Source organism: Phoca vitulina, unplaced genomic scaffold (genome assembly GCF_004348235.1).
Source record: "Phoca vitulina isolate PV1807 unplaced genomic scaffold, GSC_HSeal_1.0 scaffold9, whole genome shotgun sequence".
NCBI lineage: Eukaryota > Metazoa > Chordata > Mammalia > Carnivora > Phocidae > Phoca > Phoca vitulina.
In genome coordinates this window covers 48625789-48651430 of record NW_022589712.1, presented here as the reverse complement: position 1 = coordinate 48651430, position 25642 = coordinate 48625789, and the positions used below count along the sequence as shown (strand labels likewise).

The following is a 25642-nucleotide window of genomic DNA, read 5'->3' as shown; positions in this document are numbered from 1 at the left end:
GTCTAGGGAGGTCAAAACCATTCTCCTAATAATACTAAGATTTTATTTATCTTTTGGACTCTCATTTTCTCATGTGTGTAAGGTAAAGGCTGGGGCTTCTGGGGCTACATGACATGGACATATCACCACAGATATGAGATCCAGCTGTCTTCTCTTAAGCCAAACATGAACCATATTTTTAATTTGTAAAGTATGTTTATATTTTATAAAAGCATATTACTTATGCTAATATGCAATGGGTTTATTGCTATTTTCAAATAAATTAAGAAAAATTAGAAAAACTTTCAGTTTTAAATTCCCTTTTTAAAAAAGATTTTATTTATTTATTATAGAGAGAGTGAGGTGTGGGGGCGGGTAGTGGGGAGAGGCAGGGGGAGCAGAAGAGAGAAACTCAAGCAGACTCTGTGCTGAGTGCGGAGCCCGATGCCAGGCTTGATCTCACGACACTGAGATCATGACCTGAGCTGAAACCAAGAGTAGGTCGTTCCACTAACTGCGCTACCCAGGCACGCCCCTCCCCTTAAAGATCTATTTACAGTTTTATTTCAAATGCAGTAAATATGGATAATTAATCCCCACAAACAAAACTCTTTGGCAACTTGAATAATTCTTATGAGCGCAAAGGGCTCATGAGACCAAAAGTTTGAAAACTTCTGTTCTGTCTAGATCAGTGCTTCTTAAACTTCATGGCGTACACCAATGCCCTGGGGTTCTTGTGAAAATGCAGATTCTGATCCAGGATGTCAGGGGTGGGGCCTGAGTACCTGCCTTTCTAACAAGCTCCCAAGTATCACCGGTGCTGCCGGTCTAGACTATACTTGGAGAAGCAAGCTCTAAATGGAAACACCTAGAATAAGTAACACTGTTTGTTAGTTCCTCAGCATTGGGCCTGAGCCTGAGTGTCTAGCATAAAGAGACAGTACATTTTACTGCAGTGAAGAGTGACCCAAGTGTCTCATAAATTATAAAATTAAAGGTTTTTGCATTTGTTAGTTTGTTATTTTACTAATTCATTCATTCATTTAACAAGCCTGGATTCAGCTGGTATCATGACAGGCAAAGAGTTGTGACTGTTATTAAAATGAAGAAGACCAGATTCATTTATGTGTCATTTTATGAAAAAGACCTGGTTCCTGCCTTTGAGTAACTCCCAGGCTTGTGAAGGAGACAGAGAGGCCAACAAACAATGATATAGTGTGTTAAGTGCTATGACTGAGGTACGTATAAAGAATACACCTACTATGGGACGAAGAGGAAGCAAAGGTTCTGGCTTTCCTTAAGAAAGTTGGAGAAGACCTAATGGAGGTGATGACATTTGAACTAGGCCTTGAAGGATCAGCAAGAAATCCTGGGTAGAGAGCAGGGGAGCACAAATTCAGACACAGACTCTGCACATACAGAGTTAGTTTTGGTGGCAGTGAGCAGCTCAGTGGGGCTGGAATAGAAAGCCCTGAAAGATTTTAGAAAGGAGAATGCCTTGATCAAGTTGAAAGATGTCTCCATTGCTGGTAAGGAAGACAGATTAGGGGAAGGAGAGTCTGGAGCAGGGCATGATGAGTCATTGGGAAGTCATGGCTCTGGTCTGGGAGGGTTGCTGTGGATGTGAATTAAGGCAGCGGGATGGCAGAGAAGAGAAGAGGCTTTCTCCGGGGTTGAATGTTGGGGAAGAGGAAAAGGAAGTTGATGAAGCATCTGGGACATCTTAGTATTTGGCAAATGATACTGTCATTAATTGAGATGGAGAACATAAGAAGAGGAACCCATTCAGGGTTAGAAGAAGAAACATGAGCAATGTATAGGGAACTTATTTGCGTTCAGTTCCTATGTTCTCACATGACTGGGCACAAAGCAACAGAAGACTCTGAATTCTTCGGGTATACAATTTTCTGACTTTGTTTCAAAACTTCAGTTAGCATGGAACCAAATCCATCCCTATTTGCAAAATTTTGGGGTTTCCAAGTTGCACTATATTGGAAAATTGTCAAAATTTTGATGTAAGAATTATGCACTTGATCTAGATACCAACTTTACAGTTACAAGTAAAACAGGAAAAAGAAGTCTCTATAACTCCATTTTTTCTTGCTCTGGGACATTAATGAATGTGCTGATTTATTAATCACACATATTTAGTCTTACAGGAACTTACATTGGTTGTTTTCTGTCTTACACACATAATAGAGTTTGAAAAGCATGAGAAAAATGCTAGTGTCTGCAGAAATTAGAGATGTAATATCTTCGCTTTCCTGAATGAAGTTTTAATTAGGCTTTGAGAGTAATAAAAAATTCATTAGCTTTCAATATATTGGATTACTTCCCTTTCTCCATTATGCTTAGGGTGGGGTAGAAGTCCATTTGAATATCAATATCTTTTTAACTACAAAATTACTACAGGCAGTTGTAGAGAATTTAAGGAAGCATACTGTAAAGTAAAAAGAAAATAAAAATCCATCCATGTTTCCACCAGCCAAATAACAGCTTGATGGGCGTCTCTTTAGATTTCAATGATATTTTTGCTGTTCTTTTAATAGTTTTAAATCTGAATATTCTTATTCAATTTAGAAAAAAAAATTTCCTGCAATGCTGGGACAGACCCTGAAATCATTTTAATTTTTCATTTGGTTGTCACTGAGCAGATAGGGATTTCTACATGTGTTTCTCTGTGCTGAGAAACACATGTAGAGGCTCCCATGGTCCTCATACCTTGACCTTTACTATATTGGTCATGTCCAGAAGCACTTTCAAGTAGGTGTTTCTGTCCTTCAACCCAACACAGTGGAAACCACTTAACCCAAATCCTAGAATAATGTCTGGCACATAGGTGGAGCTCAAAAAAAAGAAAAAAAATGCTTATTTGTTAAATGGTTAGATGAAATCAATAGACCAACCAATCCTTAATCAAAAGGAACCTGAGGAGCTATGTTTCTATGGTAAACTTCAAGTCAGATTTTCTCCACTCTGGTTCTGGTCAGTGGGCTCCTGGCTTTCTCCTAATGATGAGAAGATTCTTTAGATGGGAACTGGCCTTAGTCAAGGCCTCTTCTTAATTCTCTGTACCTAACCTATAAACTTGGGATAAAATATGGGTTATTAGGGACCAGACATTCCTACTACCAACCATTTGTCTGCTTCTACTGTTTCTTCCCCCAATTCCTTTCTCATACCTCCTTCTGGAGCTTTCCTAGAGAGTCTGCCATGTCCACAGGAGTTGCCTGGCCTTTGGGGCCCTGTCTGGCTGACTCAGCTGAGAACACTTTCCAGTGCATTCTAGTTCTGATAAGATGAAAGGTAGCTTTTTGGAAACACCCCACACATGTTAGATTTCATTCATGAAGCCACTTTTCACTTAGCCACTTTTCTGCATTTGAAGAGTTAGTATCCCTCTTGTGAAGACAACTCTAAGCTTCTTTCCTATGTCTAAAATGGTAGCCTAACTTTGTCTACTCTGTATTATTGTCAAATGGCTTAGTTCCTTAAAATCAATCTGTAAAATATAAGGTCAAATTGAAATTGGACACTGGAATGGAGGAAGAATTAGAAACACCTGGGGGAGGGCAAGGTGGAGGGAGGCATTATAAGCCTTCAAAATAAAAACAAAATTGAAATGAAATAAAAGGACTTTTAATTTTGGCTGTGTGTGGAAGATGGGAGAAATGAGTTAGGCAGGCAAACGATAAGAACTGATGGAAACCCAGGCCCACAGTCGGCTGCAAGGAAGTGTTCCTCCGAGTCACTGCTTCTTCTCTGGTGCCCTGAGAACCAGATGAGCTGGATGGATGAGCTACAGGGCAGGAACTGATAACCAGTCCCACTCCACCAGGAGGCCAGAGCGGGGATGCCAAAGGAAATAGGAAAATCTGAGTTTGATTCCAGTGGGACACCATTGGCAATACATTTACCACCTAAGTGACAAAATATTCTTTCTATGTTGGCAAGCCTCTCTGTTCACTACTTACATTTAATTCAATACAAGTTACATCCTTTTTTTGTCTTTCTAAATTAAATTTATAAGAATATACATATATATATTTAGCTCTGGGAGATAAGATTGTGGGTGATTTTCACTCTGAATTTCATGTACAGTACATAGCTGTATTGTTGTTTTGTTTGTTTTTTATATTGAGCATATATTACTTCAATCAGGGAAAAAAGCTATTTCCATCTGTGTAGAGTTGGGGTGGGGGGCTCACCATTAGGATGAATAGGGTGGCTATTTCTTTCTTTCTTTTTAAAATATTCTGTCATGGAACAAAGTAATTGCAGGAAGATGGGCAGTTTCCTTGAGTGGGCATAAGAGTTTACACCCCAGTCCATTCCCAAACTTTTATTAGAACGTCGTATGCCCAGGAGCTATGAAGGAATCATGTGAGGACCGTCCTCTCAGAACTCATGTCTAAGTCATAGATAAAACCACAACAGTTCCTTTTTTGACAAAGTCACCGTAAGAAGAGTGGCTTTGTCATAGCTCTTCATAAGGACTAGCAGGAAGGACTTTTTAAAAATTTAATTTAATTTAATTTAAATTTTTTTACTATGTTCAATTAACCAACATATAGTACATCATTAGTTTTTGATGTAGTGTTCAATGATTCATTAGTTGTGTATAATACCCAGTGCTCATCACCACACGTGCCCCAGGAGGGACTTTTTGCCCTTCTATTTCAGTCTTCCATCTTATTGGCTTCCTGATGGCAGCTGATGGGTCTGCCAGTCCCTATTGTCTTCTATTTCAAAAAACCAGATAACAAAGAGCCTTTAACTGGTCAAATTATCAGAGATGTACATTATTAGTTCAAGTGCATCCATGGGATTTTCTTTTCAAATGTCACTGGGATTAAAATAACAGGAAACCGGAGATGGAAGCATTAGAAAGGGGTAGGCTTCGGCAGCTGCGTGTGCCTACACGGCTACAGAGGACATCCTGGAGGTAACGGTTATTTAAGAAGATGGGGGGAGGGGGAAGACAGAAACACCAGGACTAAACAAACACTACAAAGAGATGGCTGTGTCCAGTGTTTGCCACTACATTCTCTCTGTCTCTAGAAAAGTGGCAACTGCTGGGTTCAAAGTAGATGAAATGTTCTAATTTGCACCTTAATGTAATGCATCTACGATGGGTAAAATAACACCTCCGTGTGCACACCTTGGAGACCACTTACAATCAAAATGATCTGCTTAATAGGGATAATTATACTAATTTTCAGGTAAATATGGTGTATTTAATTAAGAATTCTTGTAGTTTATGCAAAAATACTCTTGCAGTTTTGGAAAGCCTCTTCTGCCTCATAGGATCTTGAAGAATCTAATTTTCCTGCCGTGTGGTATAGCTCCTGAAGGAAAACATGATCATAGGGCACAAGTCTTTAGAAATGCCTCCTAGGACTTCTACTAAAGCCATTTGTAGTAAATATTTCAATAGCCATTTTCACGAAGCTGTCAGTCCATTCAGTGAACACAGAAAAGGTACGGCAGGCCCTTTTTGCTAGAAGGCTCCCCAGTATCCTCCACAAGTCTCTCTGATACTTCACCAGAAGAACAGTTAGTTGGGGAATTCTTTCCAGTTAAGGGAAAAAAAGTCTTCTGGGGGCTGAAACACAGAATTACAAAGACCACAAGGCCAAAGTTTTCATTTTTATTAGCTATTTGGTTCAAACCTTTTTTTTTTTTTTTAAACAAATCTTGATCTATAGACCTGACTATCTTAAGTTGTAAAATAGGCTATGAAACAACTGTTTTATTCTCCTGGTTTATGTAGATTGAAGCCAAACACATGGCAAACTATACTATTACAGAGGAATTTGGATGGATGATTTCCTCCTCTGTGTACAGTTTTCAATTCCTTCACCCTTGGCTCTATGGTAGACACCAGCTGCCGAGGGTGCTAGGTCAGTTCCCTCTAGGGGCACATGCACCGTCATCCCTATGCCTTGATGGCCACTTATAATCACCAGTAGTTTCTATGACGTGTCTTACAGGAAAAGGTGAGCGTAAAGAGAGAGCTTGATTAGCTCTTTCCTAGGGAGCTCAGACGTGCAGGAAGAGTATTTGATTCCCACTGAAGACGCAGAAGCCCAGTGAAGTACATGAAAAGTGACAGGTGCCCCGACCTACCATACAGAATCCAGAGCCGTCCAAGCACTCATCAGAGTTACCGTTGCAGCCACAAGGCATACATTCTCCGGACTGGGCGAGAAAGAATCCAGCACCACATTTCTGAAACAGACACAACAAAAATATTGTCTTTATTGAAAAGACCTCTTTTGGTCAATTTTTTCTGACAAGATTAAGAGGAGATGCTTTTTAAACAATCTAAATATTTCTTTACAAAATGGACTAGAATGAACCATTTATACTGCGATTCAGTGATGTATATTAATTTTTTTGGTTATATTCCCCCCTTTTTATTTTTTTACTTTTCAGGGGAATAGGAACATCTTTAACACTGTCCTAATATTATAAGGAAGAATAAGAAGATTTTCAGGAACAGCAAAGGAGAAAGGAATTTTCTAATGTTTTCTAACCAAACCAAACCAAACCAAACCAAACCAAACCAAACCACGACAATTGGTGAGGGTGAGGAATTTCTTCATGCTCCCTATAAATAAAGACTTATGGTTTCAGAAATTACTGGCTATAGCATAACCTCTCAGAGATGTATCTTTCATGCTTGGGCTCTTAAAAAATGGTTTCTCTTCAGATCCTAACATTTGAAAGGGAGGGGCAGATAAGTTAATGAGTTCTTGTACTTGTCAGGTCCTGTGTGGGTGCTGTTCCTATATTTCACTTATTCTCATAGCTCTGAGGAACACATTATTTTCCCTCATTCTCGTGATGAAATCATTAGACCCAGAGGTGCTAAGTGGGTTGTGGTGATGTTAAACCGTCTTGAGATGCACCAGTCAACCTGCACAACGATGAATTGCCCCCTGCCAATGTCCTTTGTGCTCTAGTTGAGAAACTTTGCAAGATTGTTCCTGGTTTATGTGATTGGAGTTGTGAATATGTATTTTATCTTTCTTCAGAATGTCTTAATGATGCAGGGCGGCAATGGCATTAGAGACCTGGAAGTCCACTCCCTGCCCGTCAGACAGATTCACTTCTAAAGAATTCCAGACAGATAAGGATCTGGGTTGTTTCCACAAACTTACAGAGTAGGAGATTTCACATCACCCCCTCCCCCCATTTCATTGACTCATTGTACTTTGTACTATCTTGACGACCAGGAAATTTTTCATTCTATCTGGCTGAAGTCCCTCTGACGGCTATGCAAACCCATTTCCTCTTGCTTTTTTCTCTGTAAAGAAAGAACCACTGGACACTATTCACAGTATAAAAACACCACCAGTTTGGACCCGAAAACTAAAATCTAATATATTCAATTGGGAGGAAGTTGAACAGAGAATAATGGCATTTGTCCATAAAGACAAGGCGAAGAAATTCCATCTTTCTAAGTGAGAGAAAGTAAGGCAGAGAGGGGACCGATTTCTAATTTATATTGGAGAGTTTGTGGTTGATAGGAAACCTTTTTCTCAATTTCCATTAGGGAACAATAGAGAGGGGAAATTGCTAAAACTGCAGCAAGAAGCATTTCATTTAGACCACCTAAGTTCATGTGTTTTTGAATTTTGTTTCAAAATATAAAAAATACTTGTTTGGGGCACACCTGGCTGGCTCAGTCAGTGGAGCATGCGACTCTTGATCTCTGGGTTGTAAGTTCAAGCCCCACATTGGGTGTAGAGGTTACTTAAAAATAAAATCTTAAAAAAATACATGTTTTAACTCTAATGCAGTACACAGATATACATATAACTATGTAAATATATAAGGATATACATATATATCAGAAAAAGATTCACAAAGCAATAATTAACCTATGTGCCATGTACCTTAAACTTCTCTATTTTATTTAAAAATATATCCTTGTTATAAGACATAAGATTGATGCCACATGAGTGTGTTGCATCCTGCAGTTTGACATGAAGAGGGTTTTAATTATCAGAGGAATGGATAAGAATAGCAAGGGGCCTAGTATTAGTTATCTCAGTAGCTTCCAAAACAGTGGTTTCTGTGATCTCTAACTGACCAATGCATGGACACATGGGGAGCCTCTCATTCAGGAGTTCTGACAGAGGAACCAAAAAAAATCTGTGTTTTTTATAAAATAAATATTATATTTAAAAATTACTTATTTAAATTCATGAATCCTTTTACCCCCCCCCGCTTTAGTGAAATAATAATTGACATTTAACATTGCATACGTTTAAGGTGTACAACGTGTGATTTGATATGTGTATATATTGCAAAATGATTACCAGCATAGCTTTAGCTAACACCTCCGTCATGTCACATAATTACCATTTCTTTTTTGTGATGAGGACATTTAAGATGTACTCTCTCTGCAACTTTCAAGTATATAATACAGTATTATTAACTATAATCATTGGGCCATGCATTGGATGTTCAGAACTTGTTAATCATTAATCTTGTAACTGGAAGTTTGTACTCTTTGATAACCTCTCCCCATTTCCCCTGCTCCCCAGTCCCTGCGACCACCATTCTGGTCTGTTTCTGTGAGTCCCAATGAGTGGGGCAAAGACTGGAGGTGTATTAGGAGGGGAAAAGCATGCTGGTGGTGGCAGAGAGTCTGGTAGTGATGCCTGGAAACAGAACGTGAGAAGATCTACTTGTATCATCAACTATAGTAAGGACCTGCCTCTGGCCCAACGTATCAAGTTTCAGTAAGGGTGCTCTAAACTGATATTAGTTCAAGTCTTTTGGGCATTTTTGCTGCTCTTTCATCTAAAGAAGACAAAGAAAATTAAGATTTGCCCTGAAAAATGCATCATTTTGAATATGACAGCAGTTAATCCCTTATGTCCTTGAGGGCTTAGCTAAATCAAGAGATTCATATTCAAAGAACAAAAATAAATCACACAACACAGAAAAAAATCCCAAATAACCATAGCAAAAAAATTTTTTTGATAAATTCTGAATTTTAAAATAGCTTTAGATGTACAGAAAAATTACAAGGATCTGTTTTTGTTTTTTATTTATTTTTTTAAAAGTCCCCTGAAGATTTCAATGTGTGATATAGGATTGCCCTAAAGCATCTCACAGTGCCTTGTTCATATTAATTGCTCCACAAATGCTTGTGATTTCAACAGTTTGGACTAGGATAGGAAATCTGAAGCATATGTGCTGTTGGAAACCAATGGTTTATGCTGCTAATATACCTACTGCTCCCTACTAGGGCTGGATTTGGTCTCCAATCTTTTTCAACACAGGCCAGGCAGCCACTGCCTAGATTGGACTGTGCTCAATGAAATCTTTATGTTATGCCAAGTTTAGGAGGTGATTTCACCCAGAGAGTCTGTCATTATCCACTTACCCATTCCCCAGGCTAAGGCTCTGACCTTGTGTGAAATGGATTTGGCTCGTCTCTTAAACTGTGGGAGATGGGAAGAAAAAGGGAACCAGGGATAGGGTCACGTGGAGCACCCTGTGGAGAGGATGAGGTGGGGCAGAAGCCTGGCCAACTTCTTTCCTGTTGGGCTTTGTATACCTGGAAGATTATATTTTCTAATTCATCTGTCCAGAGGGGAGCCGCCATTTTTAAATTTGTGTAAAGGCACCATTCAGGTTAATGGAAGCCTTGGGCATGGGTGCTTCTGATACCATTACTACATGCACTGGATATCTTGGACCCTTTGTGTTGCAGAACCTTAGAGGATTTCTCAGAATGGCAAATAATTAAGTGGTTCAAGAGAAGTTTGAGTATCCTCAAGGAAGAGCTATATAATGTTGTTCCTCTTATGTAGAAATGTTTTGTCATGGCTCCAGAAAGTTTTGTTAATTTTTCCTAAATCTCTTCTTGAAATTCTATAGGAACTGGCAAAACTGACCTTTGTTATAATATTAAAAGGCAGATAATTTCAAGAATGAAAGCAGAGTTATTTTTAGTTTTGTTCCTGGTTAGCAATCTCTTGGCTTAGTGATTCTAAGACCTGTGTTATTTAGAGACTTTGAAAGCTGAGTGGTCTTCCCACAGAGAAAATTAATGTCTGCCTGGTTTCTTTTGGAATATTCTCCACAATTTATTAAACGAAGATGGTGTTTATGTTTATATATGTGTGTGTGTGAGCAAGAGAAGTGTTACAATCAATTTTTAGATGACATTGAACACTTTTGCCCATGTGAGAAGGCCTGACCTATAGCATACAACTATATAAACACATGGGTAGCTGAACATGGGAGAGCATTCAGAGGGTTTATACTGCCTGGGATGGTGCCTAGGCCTTAAAATAATAATAATAATAATAATACAGGGCCTATGTACCAAGTGTTGTAAGTGCTTCATCCACATTATGGTATTTGCTCTTTGTAACAACTCTGTGCATTAGGTATAAGTATCTGCATTTTGGAAATGAACAAACTGCTGGTCAGAGAAGATGAAAAATGTATATCCAGTGTCACACAGCTTTATAAGGAGTTCAGACAGATCTAAATTTTGTTCTTTCTCTAGTATAACATGCTATTTCTCATGAAAACAAAAAAGAGGAAGGAAGGAAGGAAGGAAGGAAGGAAGGAAGAAAAGAAAGAAAGGAAGGATACAAATTTATTTAATTGAACCTTTAATTAATTGAACATAAATAGTTACCCTGTTTAAGTCATTGCATTGGTCATGCTGTATACCTCTCTCATTTTAGCCCACAATAGCCCTATGAAGGTAATAGCTGTCACCTACAATTTACAGATGAGTCTTTGTAGCTTATAGGGTTTGTTATGCAGACCAAGTAACACAAATGAGAAATGGTGGACCTAGGATTTAGATTCTTTGTTTGACTCCTGGGTTTGAGCTCTTAACCATCTGGTGTACTGTTAATATATATTAACCCCATCCCTTTTGTTGGACATTTAGGTTATTTCTAAATTTTTGCTGCTACAAACAGTCCAAAGCAGGCTGAAATGGATAAAAATGTAAAATCTTTCCTTTAAACTCCAGAAAAAAAGTCTTAAAAAATGGATACATGCTTAAAATATATAAAGTTATTAATATATGAAAATCATTGAATGGGACTATCTACTCTTTAAACAATTTATTTCGGCCCAGTTATCATTTTGACTAATTACTTTCCACTAAATCATCTGTAGACTTTTTACAGCTCTCCTCATTAGCTACTATATTATTACAGCTTGTCTCTTGCTTGAACACTGATTGGATTAATCAATAACATTTACTTCTGCCTTCAAAGACTAAAAGTGGAGATTGTCATTTGCTTACTTTGTTATCATCAGTATGGTGTCTGGCTCTGAGTAAAAATCAATGTGTGTACTTGGCTAATTTTACATTTATAGAAATTAAAATTAGATGGAACTTTAGGAAGAAATTGGTACGGTATACCCATATGCCACTTATATTTAAAGGAACTGGGAGTGACAGCATATGTCGATATTATTGCAGAAGGCATTATTTCCAGTGGTCATATAATCACAATATTAATTATTATACTAATTATTTCATAAGATAACAAAGTGAGACTGTTTCTTAACAAAGAGGATAGCATTTATACAGCTGATTGATAGTTTTTGTCCTCATATGAAGAAGTCCTTTGAGAACAGTGACTGAAACTAATAATATTGTCATCATACAGAACATTTTTTGAATTTTCTTAAGATTCTGAAGTCATGTTTTTTTGAGGTATAGTCCAGTCTGCATCCCTTGAGTGTAGTAAACTCAAGCTAAGTAATACCATTTTAGGTTAAAAATGTTCACAAAAATCTCACTGGGTTTTCCAAATATTGTCACAGAGGAGCTAATTAATTGGCCCAAAGTCACTACTGTTGCATAGATATTGAATCTCTAGAACCTTCAGAATTTCTGTTGAAAAGCCTGATAGACTAAATAATTTAAATGCTCAAATAGCATTCTCTAGGAATCTGAGGTCCCCAACCACCCATTAAAACAAACAACGGTAAAAATGGATCAAATTTAGGAGGAGTCTGAAGTTGTCATGTGAGACCCATCTTGAGATCTCTCTTGGAGAGAATCAGACCCTAATCTCCAGCTCCAACAAATGACCATGAATTAATTATAATAAAATTCCATTACAAAGAGCATACTCTACAGCCCTGTGCCTATTCTAATAACATCTAACCTATAATATAGTAGTCCCCCCCTTATCTGTGGATGATACATTCCAAGACTTCCAGTGGATGCCTGAAATTGCAGATAGTACTGAATCCTATATGTACTATGTTTTTTCCTATACATACATACCCATGATAAAGTTTAATTTATAAATTAAGCACAGTAAGAGATTAGCCACAATAATAATAAAATAGAACAATTATAACAACATACTGTAATAAAAGTTATGTGAATGTGATCTCTCTCTCTCAAAAGATTTTATTGTACTGCATTCACCTGTTTTCTTTTAGATGATGCGAGATGAAAAAAAATGCCTGCTTGATGAGATGCAGTGAGGTGAATGACGTAGGCATTGGGACGTAGGCATTGGGACCTGACAATACATCAGAAGGAGGATCATCTGCTTCTGGATGGAGGTTGACTTCAAGTAGCTGAAACCACGGAAAGCAAAATACTGCACAAGGACGGGGGGATCACTGTAGAAATTTGCTTTGTGTCTTCAACCAAGGATTTGCAAACATTTTACAAATATCGACTCATCTTGCTTTCTGAATTAGACTTCTAGAATTTTGATTCATCAACTTTTGCTTTAATTTACTGAGGCTCAATGTAGAAAGTATAAAAAAAAAAAAACCCAAACCAAAATCTCTCTGAATTCATTCACTTGTGTCCAAAGTCATCGCTACCTCCCAAATTAGTATTCTTCACATTTAACAGCCCGCATCCAATTCTCTTTCTGCTTAGGTTTTTGTATGTATATAATGAATCTACTTTTCTCCTTGTTTCCAGGCAACAATGATTTTAGCTCTAGTTTTAGTTTTAGAGAATTTCATTTTTTAAAGTGAATAATAAAAGTCACCTTAAGATTGAATATTATGCTCACTTAAAAGCTAAACCTTTGTGCCTTTACACTGAGTCTGTGGGTCTTGCACAATGCTGACTTCCATCTGCTTAAAACTTGGGCAGACCTAAGAATCAGTATTCAGAGGCTTTTAATAGGGACCAACGGTTCAATTTAATGTATTTAAAAATATCAGTGCAGCCTTTGCTGGGGAGGAGTGACTTCTGAGAACATATGAATTTATGACATGGGTAGGCATCTCACAGGCTGTTTTTTTCTGTGTCTATATAAAAGATAAAGTATCTGGGATGGAAAGCAGTCCTGAATTAAGCTATTGGTAACATTTGACTCTATTTTTTCAGGGAGGGCTTAACACATCCTGTTTGTTCATATACAAAGCTACCTCAAAGTGCCAAAGTAAGTTAAAGGCACTATGCAATGTGTAACAGTTAGCAAGAAGTTGACTGCTTGATTGATTTTACTTGAATGTGGACAGAATTACCCCATGGATCCACCCTTGGGTCTCTTTAAGCTCTTGTTTGCATAATTGAAATTCCCTACATTTCAATAGGTGAAGTTAATTTTTAGATTTTGACAGTGATTTCACCATAGCTTGATTAGGAAAGTAGTTTCAAAATTCTTCAGAGGTTTACCCAGTTGAAGGTATTTCTTCTTATAGTTGGCATAAGAAAGCTAGGGCATCACTAAACACAAACTGGGGTGGTAGTTTCTCCTAGTTGGCTCTTGGAGCTATGGTTGTGCTTATTGCTTAGGACCCGTGTCTGCCATGCCTTGGCCAGCATGCCAAACACTCCAGCTCTCAATATAATCACCAGTGAAACAGAGACAAGGATTTAGGTTCCGAGGAATTCTGAGAAGCACAGAGCTGTCTTGACCAGAGTTAAGGCAGGTCCTTTAATTCTGTAAAGTGGAGATGTATTTATCACGCTATTTATGTTGCATCAGCGTGGCTATTCCTCAGCACTTTTTATGGGCTTCTTGAGTATTCCCCTGGGCAGGGAAATCAGTGCTCCAACCCAAAGATCTCAAATAACTATTCACACACCCTGTACTCCATCAAATGTTATTTGGACTGGAGATACTAACAGACTCGGGCTGTGATGAAGTACTTCTCACCCTTGGCTCTCTTTAGTTGTGTAACTAAAAGGATCAAACGAGAAAGTTTAGAGCCCTAAAGCCATAAAGATTTTCTTTTTGAAGTGTTGGATTTGGGCATGATTATGTTCATTAATACTGATGAAAATTTCTTTAATTGTCTCCTTGAAAAGTTACTTTAAATACTTTGTAAGTTGCTCATTTGTAGTAGCGAGTGCGCTTATATAACATAATGGGGCATTAGCGGTGCCTTTTTGCCTTTGATTTTCTTGAAAAAATCTGCTAACATCTGGCTTTTCTGCTCTGGGTCCTCGTCACATCATCTCATGTAACTTGTTCTTTTCACTCCCCGCCTTCCAAGCTACAGTTACACAACATAGCCTTGGCCAGATTTTTTTTTTTTTTTTTAATATCTCAGAACTGACTCAGTTTAATTTACTGGGGCAAATGCCATGGACACATTTCCAAGAAAGGAAGAGATGTGGTGTAGAAGGGCTAGAAGAACAAGCAGAGAGGAATGACTTCAGAGTTACAGGCATTTGGGGGATTTTTACATGACTCCTTCACCACTTGGCAGGAATCAGTGTTGTGAGATGACAGACATTTCTGTCATCTTCCACTGGGTTTTTATGAATAATAACAGCTAATATTTATTGATGGACACCAGGCACGGAGTTAAGTGCTTTTTATAGGCATTCCAATTTGGTCATCACCCTTCAATGGCCCCACGGTCTTGCAAATGTCTGACTAAATTGCCTTTTCTTTTCACAAGGATTCGGGAGGCTTAATTGTCTATAAACTTACAGTGGCTTCCTTTCAGTGAACCCAGGGAAGGTGGTAGTGCTTCCTTGGGCAGGATGACTGGTCGGGATGTTCCATCAGTTTCCTTTGCTAATAAATGTGCCTTTTCTGTCGTGAAGTCCTCCCAGTTCTTCAGTGCTACCCTTACCCTGGATGGCTCAAGACGAAAAGCACAAAGGGACTGGCAGTCCTGTTTTTCTCTCCTTATGCTCTTCCTCATGGGTTTATGCATCACTGCAGAAATGCTACTGTGAATTAGTAGGAAAGGAGAAATACATCCCAAAACCTCTACTGTACCCATTTATTCTCGGTAGATATTCTTGTCTCCTCTTTTAATGAGAAAATGGAGGTCATTGTGTGGAAAAATCTCATACTATTGTTCTTCTCCTCAAAATTCATCTTAATCTTTTTTTTTAAGATTTTATTTATTTATTTGAAAGAGAGAGCACATGGTGGGGAGGGGCAGAGGGAGAAGCAGACTCCCTGCTGAGCAGGGAGCCTGACGCGGGGCTCGATCCCAGGACCCTGGGATCATGACCTGAGCCAAAGGCAGATGCTTAACCAACTGAGCCACCCAGACGCCCCTCATCTTAATCTTGACTCATTCTAATTTCCTCTGCTCATCTCAGAGGAGATAGCACTCCTCATATTAGAAGAGATTAACCCTCTCTCGGTGCTCTGGGACCCATACACCTGACCCTGTGCCATCACCTGGCCTCCTTCTCTCACACACCATCCAGCAATTTGCACCCACAGGGTGAGGAGAGGCAGAGCATAATTAGGTCCTGGGTCCTGTGTTGGATGAGCTGTGACTTCTTCCTTGGGGCTCAGATTCTAAGAACACCTTCCCTCAGCTCTACCTCCTTTTCATTCTCCTCTTTTGCTTAGCCAAACTTCAGGAGTGAGAGAATTCAATCACACTGGCTCTGCTTTCTTCATGCCAACCCATGCCTCTATCCATTGCCTGGCTTCTGTCTCCATTGTGTCATGGAAGTGCTGCCAGAGGACCCAGCGCAGAGCTGATAAAGCTGTTGGGTGATGTCTTTGTGGCTTTGCTTTTCCAGTCTTACTTGTTCTCATTCTAGTACTTAACATGGTTGAAATTCCCTCCTTGAAATTCTCTCTTCTCTTGGTTTCCAGGACAACTCTGCCTTCAGGTTTTTCTCCTGCTTATCTTTCTCAGTATCTTGGGGGTTTGGGGGAGTGGGAGGAGGGGAGGGCTGTTCATCTTCATCTGCTGCCTCCACACTGTTGATGTTCTCCAGGATCACCTCCTTATAGCTCTTTTCTATCGACACACTTTGTGATGTCATTTGGCAGTAATGTAAGTTTTGGAAATGCTTCCACAAGAATGAACTCGGCAAAAATCAGAAAATGGTTTGCACACAGAATAACATTTAAGTACCCGAGTTCTGTCTCTTCCTTTTCACAACCCCTGTGCTATCATTGTTTATCTCAAATCCATGGCTTAAATGGAGACGGATGGAGTGCCACAGAGCTTAGAGTCTCAAGTCAGAAAGGGCCTTACACAATTCTGAACTGTTATAAACTTAACTCTCTAAACTAATACCTCCATCTGTACTAGGGGGGCTGTAGGACTGGAAGTTCCCCGAATTAATTTCTGTGTAGAATGCAATGTTTATTAAAGGTTAAGTAATTGGAATGTGCTAATTTGAAGCTGACATATTTGTTATATTATTTAAACTCAACAGTAACCGCAGCAACTGTGTAGAACTTAGACAACAAAAGATTTTTTAAGGGAGGAGAATTTTCTCATTGACATTGTTTAGAAATGCTGGCATATGAGAATAATAAAAAGCAGACTGTGGTTCAGCAAGTTTTATTATTGTTTTAAAATTCTCTCTACACAAAGTGCCTCTCATTCCCTCCACCTGGGTTAGACTTTTCCCCCGTCCAGCCACCCTTTGTACGCTGGACCTCATAGAGTTTATACTCTACCTCTGAGATGCTAACCAAGATGAATCTTCCCCCTTGTTCCCACTACCACTATTTAGTTCAGGATTTTGGCATTTCTCTTCTGGATTATTATAATTATCTCCACCCTACTCTCTGGGTCACCAGAACTTCTCCCTTCCAGTTCATTCTTTATTACCAGAATTAGATTTAAGAAAACTTACAATACAACTTGTTTACTTCAAAACTCCCAGTGGCTCTTCATTCATTGCCCACATGAGTACATAAAATTCTTTAGCATGATGTACAAGGCTCCTTTTTCATACTCCAACCCCAACCCATCCTTTAGAGTCAACTTAAACTCTGTTCCCTCTGCTCTACTTAAACCATGGATTTCCTTCCTTCCCCCAAATATTCTTTTGACTACCTTGACTTTGCCACAAGAGGCTTGCGGTGTCTTTCTCCCTTCCATCACTTATGAATCCTTTCCTTCGTCTCAGACCCAGTTGCTTTTCCTCTGTGTTCCCATGCCACTCTGCACATATCTCATTAGAGCACATGGAACATGCTCTTATAGTTTTTAATTTGCACTCCTGCCTCTCTGAAATCACTGTGAGCTCTTTGAGAACAGGAATAGTGACTTGTTCATCTTTGGATCTTCATCACCTATCAGAGTCATTAGCAAATAGCAAGTAGATTTTGAAAATATGTTAGTTGAAAAAAGTAGATTTGAATCTGTAAAGAATGAACCAAATGAGGGCATATGGTGTAGAAACTTTGGAGGGCATTTGGACAAATCTCACAAGTGAAGATCTTCAATTATGAATGAATCTTTTAAATATAATATTGAGGGTAAAAAGCCAGCTGCAGAACAGAAACACTACATTTATACAGCATTTAGAAACATGCAAAATAATATTATACTGTACATTATGTAGGGACACCCACATATAAAGAAAAGTATAAGATACGAATGGGAATCTAAGAAATCAGGCTGTTTAAGGGTAAAAGAGGGGAATGGGATTGAGGAAGGAGATATATATAGGCAATATTTTATTTCTTAAGCTCTATGGAGGGCACACAAATGCTCATGAAAGAAAAAAAATGAAAGAAAAACAAAAGATCCCACTTAGGTTGGCTGGATATTGGATTTCCATGTCTAGACCTGGTGAGGTCTCTAAAACATCATCTCTGGGAAGTGACTAATGTGGTCTTGACAATAGATTCAGATGCTTGTGTATAATTTCCCTAACTTCCTTGTTATTCGCTATGTACCGTGATCATTATACGGAGTTAAAAAAATAAGCACAAGAACATTCCTTTCCTAATTTGTTCTTCCTTTGTTTTTCATCTTACAGCTAGCAGCTACATCATCCCATGGGAAAGCCCTTCCCATGTCTATAAGTCTCTCTTAGTTAAAGCATATATCAGCTTTTAGGTTTTTCTAAAAATATTTAAAAGACTACTTAATTTGATTTCCACTCATTTATTGCAGTAGTTCCATGTCCTGTGCTACCTGTGCCATCTGGAGTACTTTTCGAGGGCTTATTTGTTCTAGTTGGGATGTACTAATTTCAGGCAGAGGTAAATTCTCGGAATAGTGCACAATACTCCCATTTTCCAATGACTGAGAAACTAAAGAGAATTTATAGGCTAGTTTTCTGTTCTAAAAGGGGAGCTGGGGTCCAAATCCAGAGAACCCTGTCTCCTCAGGGACCAAGACAGCTAATAAGTGGGAGTCCCACCCACCTCTGGCTTTAGATTGGCAGAACATGGCAGAGTGACCCACAAGCTGAGGCTAAAGGTTGGCTCCTCCAGCTGGCTTGGAGTTGAAAAGGGGAATAGGGAAAGATTGAGCAATGATTCAAACCAAATGAAGTGGAATTGTGAAATTTAAGATCATGCTCTCAGAGTTTGCTAAATTTTTTTGGTATAATCTCTTCTTTATTATTCCCTTACATGAAAGTCAAATAGTTTGTGAATTAAAACAGCTAATTGCAGCAGATGCTTTTGGAAAGTGTTCCCCCACAAGAAAGGAAATAGAAAAAGCCATGAATTTCAAAAGAGAGCTTGTCCATTGATATAGTCAGTCAGTCAGGGGCCCAACAGGAAACAGAATTCACCTTAGGGGTTCAAGTGAAGTGTGGGGAAGTTAAGGCACAAGGAATGGAGAAGCAATGGGAACACAAATCTATCACCTCTAGGGCCCAAGGAGTCAAAAAGAGTTGTTACACTAACCCAGGTGGGGGCCAGAGGTGTGGCTAGGCCACCATGAAAACCAACGTCTTGCGGGGCCGCAGCTTCTGCCCAGGAGGCAGTGCCTAAGGCAGGGAGGGAACATGGCAGAACTACCCCACCTGTCCCTTCTTCTGTTTTCTAGTTCAGCGAGGGAGCATGAGTAGTGCAGTCTGCAAGGCTCAGCAAGGCTTGGCCTCTGCAGGTAGAGTGAGGCAGGCAGGCAGGGGCCAAGCTAGGATCTGGAGGGGAGTGGAGGAGAGCAGGTGCGGAGTAACCAGCCCACCATCACCCCCAGCAGTATGACAGGAGAAGGTACTCAAGCAATGGTAGGAAATAACTGACCTACCAGTTCTTTATCTGGGGACCATTTAATGATACAGCACATGTGTGAAATGATACCTGGTTGACTTTCTTTTTCAGCCAGTCCTAGGCCAAGGCCTCTTTCAAATATCCAAGTTGTTTTTACCAAATATTTAAAGGCTCATTAAAAAAATGTTAATTGACCAATTAGGATGGTTTTAAAACCCTGAAACAGAAGGAAACTCAGCTTTTGTTAGAAAATTATTAAATGTGATACCGGAAATTACCGTGGCTGTGTGAACTTAGCTAAAATTAGGCCAGAAGTTTAAAATTATTTATATCCAGTTGTTTTTAATCACACCTGCCTCATGGCCCCCTCCTCACTGTCTTTGTTGGTGGGGAGCCGTGTGTCTCCTTCCTAGATAGCACTGTTCCTCAGCCTTCCTCGGCCATCACCTCTGAGAACAGGCAAAACTATGATAACACCGATTATCTCCTCCAACATCCTGAGCTCTACTTTCCATTTCATAAAAATTGAATCAGCTGTTAGGAGACAACTATTCTTTGTTGAAGGGGAAAGGTCTTTTTAGCTATAATTATTCTAAACATTAATGTGGCAGTGACGACAGATTTTTAAGTAGTCCCAGTAGGGGCCATAGTCAAGAAAAAGCATGGATGCAAATGCCTCTTACAAGATACTAGTTTTGGAAAAACTAGTAACAGACTGAAAAGAGCTAACAAATTGAATTCTATCCACCTGGGGATTGAAACTGCACTATCTAAAGATAGACTGCACTTCACATATTCAGACCCCTTCTATCATAATTTATAACAATCTGGGAAAAGTGACATTTCCCCCCTGTTCAGTCACTGGAGCACATTTCCAGGAAATCCAAATAGATAAGAGTTTGTATTCAAAGGTAGGATCCTTTTCAAGTAGTCAATTTTGATAGGTTTCTCAATATAATTGCAGTGAATCAATTGTTCAATGAGGAAATGAAGAACATTTCATAGGCAGGGGGAAGTTCCCTCAAATGTGTTCTCATTTCTTTCTTATTCTTCCAACAGCTTACAAATTCTCTTTCTCTTTCTACATACAAATATGTACCTTTAGGTAATCTTTCTTTAGATTTTGCACACCCAGTTGTCAGAATATGATGAAAATCTACTCTTTGTCATTTTTAGAAATGCACACACGTGTATTCATTTGTTAACTCTGCATCTGGCAGCTGTTAAGGAAGTATTCGTTGAGTGAGTGCGTCAATTTCTCCTCCAAATACGCTTGCATGTAGGGTACCCCCAGCTTCTAGACCTCGCTGATTGACCTCTCATGTGCACTGATGTGATACACTACCATCTACTCCTTACAGCAGCCATAATTCCCTATAGTCACGGCCTTGGGAGACAACTTGGAGGAGCTGAAAGCATAAGATCATCTGGATTCCAGTTCCAGTTCTACCACCCAGGCTATTTAATGCGAGGTCTCAGTTTCCCTTTCTGAAAAATGGATAATATTAGCTCCTAGAGTAGCTGTGAGGATTAACTAATATTGTGCATTTAGAGTCCAACAGAAGGGCATGCGAGGGGTTCAACAGCTAGTAGCTTCCTCCTTTCCTTTCAGACATGTCTGTGCGACGATGGTCTGTTTTAACTGGCAGCCCTGCAGGGGGCCATCACTCTTTATGGCACGTAGCTCAGCAGCGACACTCGAAGTTACCAGTTCACTGTCTTTCCTCCCCAGAAGACTGAACTCCCCAAGAACAGAAACTGGATTTGTCTGATTTGTCACTGTATCCTCAGTGCCTTGCATAGCAGGTGCTTAATACATATGTACTGAACGTATCTTGATGTTACAGAATCACAGGACTCAAGAGCTGGTGAGGATCTTAGTGATTACCTTGTCTTACCTCTCATTTTAAATGTGGGGAAACTGAGATCTAGGGAAGTAAGGGACTTATCAGAAGTTGTTTGCCTAGAGCATGCTAATGCAACCCTCAGTGCTCCTTTGGCTAAAACACACTTCTTGTCGATGATGAAGAAAATGATATTGAGAATTGCAGGGGGTATTGCGGAGGCTCACGTCCCTTCTGGGGGCTTCAGGAAAGCCCACACTGTCCTCCTCTGCCTTTCACAGGTCTATCTTGGGATAAAAATCAACTCTGGTCATGGTTATCAGATCTGTCAAGAATCTCATTTAAGTTATTCCACTATCTTCTTGTTTCACAGGTGAATGCCAAAGTCATCAAAATGTCTTAATACCACTCCCCAGGCAGGGCGGGTGAAGGGGTTGGGGTGGGGTGGGATGGAGAAGTGGGAGCAGGTGATGGGAGAGGACGCTTTTAAGCCTTTTTCAGGTTTGCTTTGCGTTTGGTGCTCAGTCAAGATAGGAAACATTGCCCGTCAGCCCTCTGTAATGACTTCATTTGGCATATGGCAATTATTATTAATCTAAATATAGTAACTTGTAGCTGGTGTTCCAATTTTTAACAGTTTCTACATAGTGCACATAGAAATGGACTATGAGGCAAATAGTGTAGATTATCCGTTAGAGAAGTCAACCCTTCTAACCCTTGTTAGAAGCTGGTCGTATGGCATCCAGCTGTGTCCTTGACACCTCTCTTGTTCCATTTGAGGGATCTGACAATGGGCCTTGGGAAAGGATGCCCCTTTGTGTAATATACATCAGCATGTGTGCAGGTGTTTCCCCTTATGAATCAGAAGCAGATGTCTGGTTGGCAGAATGTATGGCAGGTTGATACGTCTGGCCCCAACTAACAGGAAGACTATGACCCATAAATTGTACTAATAAAATACTGTCACTATAATTTTGACAGAACCATGAGACCAACACCTTTGTCCTTCAGCACTGAAGGAGGCTAAATCCCACAGAGGGCTTGGAATGGGCTCAAAATCTAGGATTGTTTGTTGAACCTACACAATGCCATTGATGTATTTTATGAAACAAATTTTAGGAGACAAAGGACAATGAGACTCTACCTGCAAGTGTTCTTATTTGTAAATTTGTAAAATGTGAGTAGTAGAATTCATGGAACAAACATTTTACGTCTCTGCTATGTGTCAAGCACCTAAAAGCCTCAGAAGAATGAATCTTCAAGGCAAGATCAAAGTCTGTTCAGGGACTCTGATGACAGGGCCATTTTCAAACAGTTCATAAATAAACAAATATATCAAACACCAAGTGCTTATAGAAAGCATGGGAAAGGAACATTTAGAACATACTGAACATTTAGCTCCATGATGTAGGGAGTTAATTTAAAAAGAAACAAAACAAAACAAAAAACTTTTCCAACAAATGGTAAATCTATACTAACAAAATTTTAACTATAATATCATGAACTGTCCATAAACTACTTCAATTCTTTTTAGAACATGAATGATACTCAAAATTGGTATAGAATTTCCACTCTTTTCATGTAATTTGGGATTGTTTCCTATGATTTTTTTTGTCCCCAACTTCCCTCCCCTAAACATTTTATTTTGTAATTTGGGCAAAACACTGCCTAATTTAAAACTTTACTTTATTCAAGTTTACATTTATAAATGACACAAATAATCTGCACATTTCTTTTTAGTAAAAAATTTGAGGATAGTTCCAGAATCACTTTACAATCTGATATTATCTGTAGCGTTTAAAATTTGGCCCCAAATAACTACTGTAATCCTGATAACTACTCTGTTTGAGCACAGTTATAAAAGTGAAGGTAAGTATACGAACTACCGTGAAAAGAAAAGGACGGCAAAGGAGCAGGCGATGCCTTGAATGCTACAAATCTGTTCTGTGCGCAGCCACGCTCATGACAACAGAATAATACACATTTATGAGAGGAAATAGAGGGGGAAGGCTGAGCGTGTTTGATTTAAAGTAATTCTGTTATCTATCATTTGAGGGGGAAAAATTGTGCTGATTTTAAAACAATACTTTAGTTACAGATGTTTCCAGACCCCTTTCCTGATCCAACGAAACAAAATACCATTCAGCAACAAGCCCAGATTTAGAGATGGGGCTTGTTCCAATATAAACATTTCTTCACTAGACCTTCTCTATGAAAATGCATAGTCAATTTTTCCATATACAGTGGGAAAGACAAAGCTTTTAGCTTAAAAGGCATTCTCCCCTGCAGTGCAGAGCTCCTGGAATGAATAGCCTAGGGACACCATGGTTCACTATTGATGTCAAGCTGAATGCCAATTTGGCCATCAGGATTATAGACCGAATCATGTCAGAATGTACACATGCCACAAACAAAAGACTCAGCACTGTTTTGGCTTTCAGCATTTGGTATGGTCATTTATTCATTCTGTCTTTTTGTTTCATGTACCACTGTTCACCTGGGGCCCAGTTTAGGATGTGGCACAAAGCAGGCTTTTAAGAGTAAATGAGGGATGCATAAACTTTTTTTTTTTTTTTTAAGCACTTCATACTGAAGGCACTTGGCTGGGCGATTTGGGGATCAGAAGATGAATCACAGACACTGCTGGCCTCCCCCTGGAGGAGGGGGCATATGTATCTTACCATAAAGTAGGGCAGAACGTACTAAGAATCCTAATGTAAGAGGAGAGGTACAGAGAGATGCTGAGAGCGTGAAGAAGGAGAGATTACTTTTAACATGGGAGTGGGGGGACGTACATCAAGAATGGTTCTTCAGAGGAGGTGACTATTGTGTAGAGTTGGGTTTTGTTTTGTTTTGAAGGAGGAAAGCTAAAGCTGAAAGGCTGGAAAGCATAGAGCATATTTTAATCATTCCCCATAAGATGCAGAGGCTCAAACTTCTGTGCCTTCTATTGTTTTATTGCTCAAAGCAGACATCTTTCATCCCTGGTAATCTACCTCAATGAAGGTACCAGATGGACCTACTATTTTTCTACTTTCTGGGACCTTCTTTGGAAAGATTAGCTTAATATCACGATTAAACTCAAGTGGCATCTTCAGCAACCTTCTTGCTTACACTATACTCCCACGGAGATACTTCTCTCTCTAAACATCGTAGATAATATTGGAGGCATCCCCAAAGTAAGTGTTAAGTACGCCTAAAAGCCTCAATAATTCTTAGTGCTCACCAGAACTCCAAGAGTGACTCTCATGTGGCTTTAAACTTAGGAAGCTTGGATTTGACAATAATTTCCAAGTTATAATTTATGCATAGGGACAATGTCATTAAACTATAAAAAGAGAATATTTTTATTTTATCCTTTTTCATTCTATCTAGTGAAATTTGCCCAAAGTGAGATGAGCAGAAGAATGGTGGTAGAAACACTTGGTTTTCTGGCCCTCTGAGTAGTTATAAGATTGATTTAATTTACGTAGAACCCATCAAGAATTAAAGCAAGAACCTGGTGCACTTGCTTTTCAATACTCTATTGTCAATAGCCCAGTCTCTGAGCAGCTGAAATGGAGCAGAAAACTATCCTCATTTAAGGCCTCAACTACTATTTCAGTGTTTTTTTTTTTTTTCCTTTTTGAAGTCTGTAAATTTCTTAAGACGATTTGAACTATGCTTGAAGGAAATCTATGCTGACTCATGAACTTGTGGAGAAAGCAAATTTTCTAGTTGAATATGAGCTTATGTTAGCAGATTTAAAAAAAGGGAGAGAGATTGTAATCAAAGGAAAATCAAAACACAGTTTAGATCATCTGAGATGAAGATATAATGTCTGAAAACTAAAAAAAGTGTCCCACACTTGTTAGTTTTCAAAATAATTAAAATGGAAGAGCAGATGAAAAGATGTTCTACAGAAAAAAAACCCCACCAAAATGCTTATTTCCACTGAACATTTTGATATATTACACGTCCAAAAACACAGGAAAAATGTGCTTCATCTGCCAAAATAATCACAAATACTCTTTGAGATTAGGAAGAATCCAGCCCTTTAATAAAACGAAGAGATTTTAAACACCCTACAAAGAACATTATACTTCCCCCATGAAGATTCTTACTCTAACCTTACAAAGATGTTTGTATCTCCTTAAATACAATATTACTCTCACCATATTGAGGATCCTCCTCACATCAAATACCAGGGGAGAGGACAGGGGATGACGGTGCCTGCTATTTGGAAAATGGACCACTGAGTGGGCAGCAGTTAAGAGCTGTCCTGCCTCCCACAGACCTTCCTATTTTGCTGACCACCAGGTGCTGCCCCAACCCCTGAAATACTGGTTATTAGAGTCAGGGCACATCGGAGCAGATACTACTCATGGGACAGTCCCTGGATTTCACCAACTGCAGTTCTGCTGGGCATTGGCAGATTTTATTTGAGAAACAGGT

At 39.2% G+C, this 25642-nt stretch overlaps 1 protein-coding gene across 1 annotated transcript in view; it reads right to left on the bottom strand.

The window, feature by feature from the left end:
• Positions 1 to 25642, bottom strand: part of LOC116634720 (laminin subunit alpha-4) — a 154135-nt gene that overhangs the window by 112257 nt on the left and 16236 nt on the right. The window contains exon 2 of the mRNA XM_032408263.1: positions 6109 to 6210. Coding sequence (XP_032264154.1) covers positions 6109 to 6210 — 102 coding nt within the window. The remainder of the gene's footprint in view (positions 1 to 6108; positions 6211 to 25642) is intronic.